General features: G+C 43.5%; 1 protein-coding gene across 14 annotated transcripts in view; it reads right to left on the bottom strand.

Annotated features, from left to right (window-relative positions):
* The window catches only part of EPHA7 (EPH receptor A7), a 166,153-nt gene extending 154,252 nt beyond the window's left edge, over nucleotides 1-11,901 (bottom strand). For 4 of the 14 annotated variants that reach the window (XM_086876559.1, XM_086876555.1, XM_086876558.1 and 1 more), the window contains exons 1-4: nucleotides 11,584-11,897; nucleotides 7,543-7,607; nucleotides 3,280-3,333; nucleotides 2,664-2,934 (exon numbers count right to left, since the gene is read on the bottom strand). In XM_086876559.1, the coding sequence (XP_086732685.1) occupies nucleotides 2,664-2,934; nucleotides 3,280-3,333; nucleotides 7,543-7,607; nucleotides 11,584-11,680 (487 nt within the window). In that variant the 5' untranslated portion in view covers nucleotides 11,681-11,897. Of the gene's footprint in view, nucleotides 1-2,663; nucleotides 3,334-7,542; nucleotides 7,608-8,723; nucleotides 8,834-11,583 lie in introns of those variants that run through there. The other 10 variants (XM_086876554.1, XM_086876550.1, XM_086876553.1 and 7 more) reach the window with 3 other exon arrangements.
* Between the last annotated feature and the right edge of the window lie 204 nt (nucleotides 11,902-12,105).

The following is a 12,105-nucleotide window of genomic DNA, read 5'->3' on the forward strand; positions in this document are numbered from 1 at the left end:
TAGTATCTGAACTCAATAAATTTCACAAACAGGAGAGAAGCTGTATGCAAAAGGAACACATTATTCAATCACAGACAGCCAATCAAGCTAGAGTAACACAAATGAAAATCCCTGCTGAGTTACAGGCGGAAGAGCTATTTGAAACTACAACGTGGCCATCTACTCCTACCTTTGCTACAACACAGCCAGATAAGGTATTATTCTGTATCTTTAAAAGACCATTCTATCCTGTTAATTCAGCGGAGCTTTAGCAAGTGTGAGAGAAGAATCACAGACTTCTGCCCATCCTGACAGAGCACAATACTTTCTGCCCCGAGTAGTCCCAAAGAAGTCATGCAGCGTGCCAGGTACAAAGTATTTGCAGAAGTGAGCCCTCAGACAGGGATATAAAAGCTCTGGCTTAAGGAAGCGCACACCAACTTGCTTCCACTTGATCTGTTACACAGCTTGACAGTAACAGATAGCCAGCTGCATTAGTGTCAATGTTCAGATAAGTTTCTCTCAATATCTGTCACAAAAAACAGACCCTATATCAGTGTGCCAGCTGTATTATCGGTCACTACATAGTTGATCATACTTAATAACATCCTCGAGCCCAGACAGGACACACACACAGCAATTACAAGCATGTGCCACAGTCACCCACATCGTTCTGACTCGGAGCTGCCGACTCGGCGCGCACTCGACGAGTTCCTGCCTACCACCTTTTCCCTCTCAAACACATTAACTTGCCTCAATATGGGGCCAGAGTTTGTTTTGAAACTCTTAACAGGATCACTGAAAGAAAAGAGGAAAAATACCATAAATGATCCTCTGGACTCCTTCCAGAGTGGCGTGTTCTCCTAGCGATTGCTTTGGACGCAAGCCAAAAATGGGAAGTGTTCTTGCAAATGAGCACGCCACCAGGCTCAAGTACAAGTTATCATTTAATTCTTTTGTCAACATCAGCACAGTCAGAAATTAAGAAGCCAGTTTAATAAACAGGTTACTTGAATTCCAGTCACCAAACATTAATTTCTTCTCTATCCATCCCTGCCATGCTCACTCAGCTCACGTCCCCCACCCCCTTCCTAACATACACTGGGGGTTTTTTTGGATATTTTCTGTCTCTTACTGAAAGTCAAATAAAATTAGTATATTAATTACATCAATGATAACTAGGTCTGTAATCAAGAGCAAGTTAACTAAAAAATGGAAAAAAATCAGTCACTCAGAAAAAAAAATAAATCTAAAACCTCAACACAGACTTCTAGGGACACAGCACTTAATATTTTTAACAGACCTCTAATACAGTCTACCAAATGGTTTTGTCAGGGCAGTTTTTCACATTACAATTACTCCTAATGAGATCACCCTCTGCAGTGTTTAAGACTTCATCCCTTCCCCACAGAACAATGAAAGATTTGTGTGGAGCTACAAAGGCCTCAGATCAACTCCATTCACTTCACCTTCTACTGAATTTCCTCATAAAAACTCATCAAAAGCAGAACTGTGTTTTTTTCATAAGGACAAACTATTAATAAAGAGACTAATTTACTTTGTTTTAGGATGTCCCAAATCCTCTACAGGTTTTGAAGTCCTCATCAGACCGAGGCACCTGAGACACAGTGAGTGCTGCCAGCTTTGTTTTGGAGATTATGTACATTTCTCCTCATCATAGATTTGTGGAGGTTTTTTCACTTTTTCACTTACAATACTTCTCAACAACAAATGTCTGCCTATCTTGCAATAAACATATGGTGATGTAAAACTCCTGGTGTTACCTTGTGATAAAAATTATAGACCTTGTATTAAATGTGCATGAAAATATCTGTTTTCAAACAAACTGCAGATTCTGTTATTCTTACTGGAAGGAAAGACAAAAAACCTTCTTTCTCATGCTAAGCAGAAATGTCTTATGCCTGTAGCCCCAGTGACAGCAATGCTAAGTGTAATTTTAAGAACATGATTAACTGAATTAGTCTTGAATCAGGAAGTGCAACTCAACAGTCTCTGATCTGCTAGTATTTTAAAATAATCACAATAATCCAACTGCAAGCCAAAAGTTTAGAGTTAGTTTTGTGGAAAAAAAAGCCATTATAGAAAGGATATCGTACTTTATTCTGAAAATTTGACACTCTGTTTGAAATATCTGTCTTGCATTTAGAATTCTTACACACTTGACACAAATCTCTAGCTTGGTTTTGATTTTGTGTGTATTCTTCCCATTACTAACCACACCCCATGCTGTTTACTACATCTATTTTAGTTTCCTTGTAATTCGGTCAGAGATCATGTGAAAGGACAAACTGTTTACCTACTCATACCTGACATTATTGACACAATGTTCTGTGATAGGCATGACTTACTCAGTCTTACCAAAAGGTACAACACCACATTAATCACTCAGGACTAATAACATTAGTCCTGAGCCTATCTTTATACTTCTTATGACTTCAACGTTTTTTTTCTTTAAATTTAAAAATGCATTGTGCAACCACTGATTTTCATAATCAGACAGACTGACTGATTTAGATTAACCAGTGTGAACTCCACAGAGTGAGGATCTGAAAACTTTAAAAGCAGACTAATGATTTCTCTTTAAAAAAAGCAAAAAAAAAAAGAAAAAGAAAAATCTGGTAGAATATGACCTAGGATTTACAGCAAGTTTTGTATTTACTTACGTTCACAGGTGTCTCCTTTCTGCTGGTATCCTGCTTTGCAGATACATTTTCCAATAGGCACTAACCATTCTCCCTCCGCACTACAGTGCATCTTCGGCGAGTTCTCCGCCTCCTCCTCCGCACTGCTGACACAAGTTCCTCGCACTTCAACTAAAGAGGAAAACTCTGAGCCAGTCACTGTGTCAGGAAAAATAGCTAAGTTCTCAATGATGGACCAGCACTTCTTGTAGTAGACTTTGACAGAGACCAAAGCAATGCAGGCCCCTACGTCCTGAAATGCAAGATAGAATCCTTTTTTGGACAAAGGTCCAATTTCTCTCACCTCTGTGTTAAGTTTCATTTTTCTCTCCCCAAGATCACCCTGGGTAAAACTTTCATCTGCTGCAATAGTGTCTATTTTTACATATTGGCTTTCTCGGATATTCCTGCCAGTGTCGTAGTCTGTTTCATAATAATACAAGTTAAAAGTTTCTTTACAAGTCCCCAGAACTCCAGGAAGACTGTTACAATCCCTCAGAGTGAATTTCAGTTCTACAAAAATCCTTTGTGCATTGCTTTTTGCAATCCAGTTAGTCCGAAGCCAGTTGTTTTGGTTTGATTCCATCACCTGGCATACCTGGTATGTTCGTATAGGAGTGTAGTTTTCATCCAGTCCACTAATTTCTTCCCACTAAAATGATAACAAACAGTTAGTAATAAACAAGAAGTATGTCACCAGATGTAACTACTGAGTATTTTAAAAAGCTTCACACAACTCATGTCTCCCTTGTTTTTAAGAGTAAGTTATTGTTAAAAATACTGTTAAGCACCTAAATGAAGAAAATACATATTAATGCAGTAGTACATAATACATAGTAATGCAGCTCTCTCTCTCCTTCATGTCAGTACCACATAAAACCTCTAAAAATCACTGTTGTATCACGGGCAAAGGGGCAGCTTCAGAAAAGGCTGTTTAGCACACCAGGTTCAGATTTCACCCTGAGCTCACACCCATTTTTTTAAGGTCACAATGGTTTTGAGTGAGAGCAAAAGGAAGGAGGCAGCTTCTCTTCCAAAGAAACCTAATGTCAATGAAGCCTTAGAAACTGAAATTGCTTAGCATTACAGTACGTAACACCTGTGCATGTAAAACTTCCAATGAAGCTTGCAGTTGTATAGAAAGCATGAGACCAGGTCCTGAAACTCACGAGTCAGATGATTCTTATCCCTATGTTATCGAAGTGGCATAGTGAGAGGGCAAGAGAAAATGGACAGAATTAAAAATCTGAAAGCAAGAAAATATTTCAGTTGTCTCACTTTCAGTCTACCTCCCATTATATTTACAGACTGAAAGGTTAAGCAGCAGCTCCTTCTCACCTCGCCTTTTGTCCAGTGGCTACGCCCACATCAGAAGGGGCAAACTTCGTTTACCTGGGAGTTCAAACGAACCATGGAGGCTACATACAGAATTAGCTGGTTCAAAGCCTGAGTGTTGTTGATGCTCTCTCTTGAGGTTACCAACTGTGTAATGATCTGGTAAGCCTTTAACAATCCCAGAGTCTTTAACAGCCTTTGGTAGCGTGGGAATTTGCACCTCCAGCAATGGCAAACCTTCCACTGAAATCAACCAGGCAGATCTTACAACCATCCAGGTGTAACCAAGACAGCACTTGTCTCTCACCTCTTTTCACATTTCTTGTAACATTACAGTGCCTGCAGAAACTGCAGCTGTAATAGATTAGAGGAGGGGGGCGAGCTATCGTCACCCCAGGATACAGGCAACTATGACTTCTCTGGATGGCACTTAGCCCTCTGGCCCTGTGTCAATAATGCACTTAAGCTCATGCTTAAGATCAGTGACTGTACTCATGAGTTTAATGGTAAGCACATGCTTAAGTGCTTTGTGGGGCTCCTCCTCTGCAGGATATAGCATCCACTGACATTCCTCACACCGGCAACCAAGCATGGAAGGCACTGGTTTCCCAGATCAGGAGCCACACAGTGTACATTACTCTGCAAGCCTATTTGACGGCAAATGAGACCATTTTAATGTTGTTGTCTGTTTCAGGAAAAAACAGATGTGGCTGAATTGATGCTGGAAGTTATCACCACAAAATAGATCACAGCTGCAGATGCTGAAATGCACAGAAGTTGTAAATATCAAAGCGCGTTTCAAGGACCTACAGTTAATATAGATGAGATATATACAGTATTATATATTACATGCATATGGTATTAAATTATTGAAATAGATTATTAAATGCTCATGGAGTTAACTGAAATGATTGCATATGGAACTGTATTAACCTCTGAACAAAAAAAGAAAGTCTATCTTCATAACATTTATTAGAGCTGAATGAGTAAATTCTTTTTTCACCTCTGTAAGAGCTAGGAAAAAACAAGAAAAATTAAAAAAGGGCCCTGGACTGAGACGGTTTTGGTTATACCACAATAATAAAAAAAGCTCCACATTAAAAACATAATCCGACCCAGCTGACAATTTTGCCAGGTAATGCTCTGTCCTTTGGGGCTTCTCTGAGATGGTCTGGTGTGGGGGCTGAGTTGTTTTATCTTGTGTAAGCATTCTTCCCTTAAGACACCAAGCCAGGTTCTGCAAGAAGATATTCATTAAGACAATGCATTGCATCTTTGACATGAAAGTAACTCTCATGCACCACACGATAGAATCTGTCTCCTGGAGTTTTGATGAGGATTGCTCCACCAAAACAAATCACCATTCCTCCTCAAAAAAAAAAAAAACCAACAAAACAAACTGAAACAAACAAAAAAATGCAACAAACAAAACACATTTTACAAAATCAACCTACACATCACAATACAACACGAATGAGTTTTCTCAGAGTCAAAATCTCACTACATGACAGTAACTAGCATCAAAGAGATTATTATGTTACAGTCAAGGAAAATAATTCACACAAGAAGCACTACTTTTTGTGATCTTTTTGTGATGTGACTAGCATTAAGTACTGGAGCTATTGTTCCATATTTTGCCAAAGCAAAAAAATCAAGGAAATGTGATTTATGATGCAATTATGTAATCAGAGTGTCTGCAAGGAAATAAAATATATCAGTACTTCAAGATGTTTTTACCTACGGCAGCTATGGTCACCATTCATTGAAGTGTTCTTATAGTGAGCAATTTCACCGAAAGAAAACTCCACTTTTCTTTGTCCTACTGCAAAATATGGTGCTATACATGCAAATCTGTTTGAATATGCCCTGTTCTATTGGTTTCAATTTATGGCATTTTAACTTCTTAGTTATCTTAACAGTGTTAAATGTAGCATTCGCAGTTGAATGAGGCATTTAATGAGTGTCTGACTGATATATTCTGTACTGTGATAATGCAGTAGTTTCTCTCTAAATTTTCTGTGTTCATTCCCATGAAGTCTTTATTGCATAGTAAATAATTAATTAAAATTAGAAAATCATTTATTTTCAAAATTTTATTAAAATGATGCTTTTATGTTAATTTATAGACAGCTTTTTCTGAACACTTTCACACATACAAATCTAGCCATTAGCTTTGATTCATTTTTAATTTGTGATTGAAATTCGCTACCTCTGAAACTTGCCTTTCCCTGTTTGTTGAATTTGACTCTCATCTTTCAGTATGCTGATGTGCAACACGTGTTGACATGTCTTTCATCATCTACAGGTTAGCTTAATATAAGTGGCACCAAGCTAATCTTTCAAACACCTCTGGTAAAGGATTCAATCAGCGCAAAATGCTAATGCTGAGGTTATTGGCCATCATAAACACTGAGCTCACACTGCATTCCCTCTGAAGTTCTTAGATTAGTTTCCAGTTTATGCTTGTATTGATACTACAATCTTGCTTTTAAAGAAAGACACTTCCACATTTTCATTCTTCTTATTTAAAGGATTTGTTACACTTTTATATCCCTGCTCACACTTCACGCTCTTCTGGCTCCAGATTTCTTAATGAACTGAAGATTAAGGGACTGATCCCCCAAGTTCTTGTTCATGCAAGGCATCACAATAGATTCAGCAAGACTGTTTCCATGCAAGAACTGTCCATATAATTTATGATTTGTCAGACTAAGTTCATGTAGGACTGAGTTAAGGTAGGACAATATATTCATTATATCTTTCTGAAAGTGTCCTTTCTCAAGGATTGAGGAAGAAGAGGTTTTGTAACACTTTTAATTCAGACTGAAAGCAGCATTTCTCAACTTTACTTATATAATAAATAAGACAATAACACTGGTGTTTCTAAGCATCTCATTTTTTATAATGATGTATTTCACAATGGTACATTTCATTGAATGCCATGACATTAATTTGTACGCAAGCTGGAGGTGGCCTTAACCACATAATTCATGCCTAGTTCCAGATATCAAGCTCTTCAAGGCTTGGGGATGTTTCAAGTTTGGAATGTCATTTCAAACACATCTGCAGTATAAATGTTTTTATTTTAGAGCACTTCAATCTGTGCTATTCAATTACAAAGAAAACATCGTAAACAAATTTATGATCACCCATTATACAGAAAATGAAAAACATATTTTTAGAAAGTTTCCACACAGAAGCAGATCTGTTGTTTCTAAAGGAAGGAAAAAAAGTGATTTAAAATACTGTGTTATAAATATACAGTGTAATCCTTTGTACAGCACAAAGAAATACACTACAAAACATAAAGGTACCAAAAGTTTCCAAAGAGCCACTTGCTTTTAATTAGCTTGTACATTTGTACGCTGTAACCTGAGGTTTCATTCTAAAAATGAAGAAGCCACAAACACTCTATATGATTACTGAGAGAAATATGAGGGGGAACTAGTTTAAAGCAGGTCTTTCAACTGCTTCGATAAAATAACTACTCATCTTTAGGAACTTAAGTTTTGCCTGCAGTACTTACCCCATTGGGAGGAGAGGAAATCCATTCCAACTCTGTCTGTTGTGCTTTAGAGTCCAGCAATATTACTAAAAAAAAGAAAAAAAAAAAAAAGAAATTCCACAGCTTGTTACACATAACAAGGAGGGGATTTAAATCTAAGAAACAAATTAAGAATTTTGAAAAGTAATAGAATTAATATAGTTTTTGTACAGATTAATATTTCTTCTTCATATTATTAGAAAATTATCTGCAATCACGACTAGGTATTTATTTGTAAACAGACAAATTATTATGCACCATTCACATATAAGCAGATATACATAAATCTTTACAATTTCATTGCTTAAAACAAAGTGAGGGGTTTTTTTAGTGCTCTGAAATGCTATTAATCAGTCATTAAGATGCAAGCTCCCTCCCTCTCCTTTTTCATAGGGACATTTTCCATATGCTGGTTATTACAATCAGCTTAAAGCACACAGACACACAAACATTTCAACACATTTCTAAAGTGATTTACACAGTCTATACCTTGCCGAGAGTCGCACTGAAAAAGCAATGATCTTTTTTGAGTGTCAAAGTGAAAAATACTTCCCTTTGGTATTTGCAGTAATTCTGCAAATAAATGACAACCAGGAATACAGAAAATAAAAGACTCTGCAATTGCCTCACACCTCACATACACAAAATCAGACTAATTCACTTTATGGTAATAGCTTCCTAAAATCTTCACGTCATGGTGACATTTATAAAAGACATCAGTTCTAGCAGCACCACAATTATTTTCAGTTAAATGTAACCCTACCTCTGAAAGTGGTTAATCATAGCCTAATACATCAACTCTTCAGGAGGATTCCTAATTTGAACCTATTCCATATAGCTTTAGCTATAAAGCTATTTATAACTTTAAACACAGCATTTCTGCACTGTCGAAGATATTTAGATGTGTGACTTAAGGTTGTAACTTGAAGCAACTTTTGTCAGGTCTATCAAAACAGTTTTAATTCTAGCTTTTCCCCTTTCTCCAAGGAGAATTTAACACCAAATTTCAGTGAATTACTAAAAAGATGCCTAATAAGTTAATTCATACAGTAATACATGGAATGCTAGCTGAACACAAAACGGTAGCTTCCAGGCCTGTATTTCAGTAATGAAGTGGAACTACTCATTAAGGAAGTTTGATAGTCTCCCTCTAGAAGGATTACCTGCTTCTGTCATTAAGGTTGGATTCAAGGGCCTTTACTTTGTAACACTTTCTACAGAAAAGCAGGTGGTGTATGCGGCGGCTTGTTAAACAAGAACATTTATAATGGTCCTGGAAAAAAAAAAAAAAGGTACCACCAAAAATTTAACCGTTTCAGCACCAGCACAACACACTACGGCTGCAATTTATTATAGTTTTTATTTGGCAGTAATTCTCCATCACGTAGCAAGGGGTGATCACATCAGAGAAAGAAAAGATAACAAGCAAACAAAACAAACAAAAAGAAAACCCACAAAGAAACAAACAAACAAAAAAAGCCCCAACACAGCAACCCCTGCTCTGCAAACACTTCTTGCAAAGAAATCGTGCCGTTCCCTCTGGCATCCAAAGTTACCGGGGAAGAGCTCTCCAAGCCAGCGGCCGCTGCCCAGCTCACAGCGCGGGGAGGGAGACCCGCGGCCGTCACGGCTCGTTCAGCAGTGCGGGTAAGAGATGCTGGGGGCCGGCAGCCGCAGGGCTCCGCAGCCTCCCGCTCGGCAGCGCACCGGGGCTCCAGCGCGGTCCCTCCGCGGGGCAGCTGCGGACCGCGCTCCGCCGCGCAGCGCGACCCAGAGCGCCAGGAGGCGGAGAGGCGGCGGGCGAAGCGCGGGGGCGCGGCCGCGGGAAACGGGCTCTGCGGGGCTCCGCGCAGGCGGGGAGCAGCGGCCTCTCGCCTTCGCGGGGAGCCGCGGGGGCGCTCCGGGCGCTGCGCGGAGCTGCGCGCAGGCGGCCGCGCCCCCGCGCCCAAGAGCGGCGTTTGGCGGCCGAGCCGCAGCGGAGCGCCGGTCCCGCGGCCGCCCCCGCCACACCCCCGACAGCCGCGGTTTCGGGAGGAAGCGCCCGGGACGGCGGCCCCAGAACGGAGCCCGGAGTTTTGGCGGCCACGGAGCGAAGGCCAGCCCGCTGCCCGTGTCTGCGCAGGACCCGAGGGTCCCGGCCGCGGGCAAACGGCTCCGCAGGTAACGCGGTCACTTCCTCGCTTAGATAGACAGGCGGACCCTGCCCCGCTCCTCTCCAGCATCTAACCGCGGCTTGTATTGAGCTACAGAAAAGAAACTCGGAAAACTTTCCAGCCTTTTACCCCTCCCATCTCTCCTCCGTACCCAGTGGGTAGGGATAGGAAACCACGCGGGGCTGGTGCCGCCACCGGCCCTTCGGCGGGGCCAGCGATTAAGGTGCAAAGTTACTTTTTTTACTTTTCTTTCCTTTTTTTTTTTTTTTTTTTTTTTTCTTTTTAACTCGCTTTTTCTTCCGCGAGAGTTTTCTGCGTTTGCAGCAGGTATCTGCTATCAATTCCTGTCTGCCGCTCGCCCCCTCCTGACCCTCCTTTGGTTAGGTGATTTTCCCCGAATATACAGATATTATACAAGCACAACCATGGGTATAGATGACTATATAACCACCCACAGACGTATAACACAGAAAAACCCGGGATAGGCTACCGCTGGGAAGCAGCGGAGTGGCTCCGATCCCGGAGCAATCGGTAGGGCAGAGCGGGGCAGGCAGTCCGCACCCTGCTCCCTGCCTGGCCCTTCTCCTCTCCTCTCCTCTCCCCCCACCCACGGCTACGCGTTAGCGCTCCCCGCGTGGGGCTTTCTGTGCTTTACAGCCCCTCCAAATAAACTTTCGAAATGCTGCTACGGAAAGGCTGCTTCTTCTTTCCCTCTCTAATCTCGCCATCGACTTCGGCTTTTAAGGGCAGAGTACATTTTAATCGAGGCGTTTTTTAAAGCTCCAAATGATATTTTATTGCATGCCGGAGGTTTGATGAAAAATCCTGACGCATCCAGCTGAGGCGGGGGGAAAACCCCAAACGCATACATATGCAGAGGCACCGAAAATGCCCTGACTCCCCCTTCCCTGTCATGTCGTGTGTGTCGTCCTCCCCCACCCCCGAAGATGGAGACGGACCTTCGCCTTCGGCTGTCAAGCGCGAGCGGGGAGCTCCTTTAAATCATTTCGGATTTTCTCCGCGTGAAAAAAAGAGATTCCCAGATGGGCTCTGTGAATTGATTTTAAACACCTCCATCAGTCTCTGATACAAAACTGCCTGGTTTGTCTCCGTGCACGGGGGAAACAAATGTGCGGGGTGCGCCTTACACAGATACCAGTATTGGACTGATGAGGACGGGGGAGCTCCGCTGTGATACGCAGGTGGTGTAAAAACCCTAAACCTCTCTCCAGCGATGCCGGGGGAGAGCACACACGTTGCAGGCACACGACGCCAGGCCGTATGGTACCCTCTGAATACGTGTCCAGCCTGCACAGCTGGGACGTGCAGAACTGCACCCCGATGCTCCTTCCCGCGGTCTGTGCCCGGCCCCGCTGGGCCGGAGCGCTGCAGGCCCTCGGCGGGGAGTGCCCCGCAGCCCCAGCCCCGAGCCGTGCCTCGCCTCCCACCAAACGTCCCGAGCCCTAAAACTCGTCCCTCAGCCCCTGCCCGGGGAGCAGCGAGGTGAGCCGCCCTCCCTGCACCTTCTCGGGAGAGCGACGCTGCCCGGCACGGACACCCGGCCCGGGGGCTCTCCCAGCCCCGTTCCTCCTCATCACGTGCGGATGCCTCGCAAACCTCATTCCTGGGAGCAAAGGCAGTTGTCCCGCTCCCTCACACATACATACGCACAACCCCCAGTGAATGCTGTGCTTTTTCCTCCCTCCCGCCTCAACTAAAAAGTCTTTTTTTTTTTTTTTTTTTTTTTTCCTGAGTGGGGGGCTGACAAGCGGCTGGCAGGGGCAGGAAGGTCCCCTACTAAGCCATCAACCAGACTTCGTGGGCAAAAGCAATAAATAAGCTCAAACTTTTGTTTTCCGCATCACCTTACCTTCTTTTGCAGCCTGTGCCTCCCCCGTGTGTGCAAAGCGGAACAGCCAGACGGAGCACAAAATAATCCAAGAAGGGAGCCTACTTTGGAAAGCCATGGTGCAGGAGCGGGGTGATTTTATATTTCTAGCTCTCTATTCCTAGCCACTGCCACTGCCGCCGCTTGGTGGGTGCTAGAGGACGGTGGAGAATTTGCTGTGCTAGTCAGTGGCTCGGCGCTCCCTCCCTCCAGGCTGCCTTTCTCTTTCGCCTCCGCGCCGCTGCCCGGCTCCCGCACCGGGCCGGCCGCCCGCCAGCCCCGACTGCAGCCCGGCCGCCCGCGCCGCGCGCCGATAATATCAATGAGGGCGGGGGGGCGGGGCCTCGGCGGCGGGGGGGCGGGGCCTCGGCGGCGGGGCGGCCCGTCCCTCAACGTGACTGACAGCAGCTTCTGACCAATCGGAAGCAGCTATCGGCGGCCGGCGGGCCGAGCCGCCCCCTGAGTCGCCGCGGCCGGGGAGGCGGTGCCGGCGGGGCCGGCCAA

The sequence above is a fragment of the Cyanistes caeruleus genome, chromosome 2 (assembly GCF_971803275.1).
Source record: "Cyanistes caeruleus chromosome 2, bCyaCae1.hap1.1, whole genome shotgun sequence".
NCBI lineage: Eukaryota > Metazoa > Chordata > Aves > Passeriformes > Paridae > Cyanistes > Cyanistes caeruleus.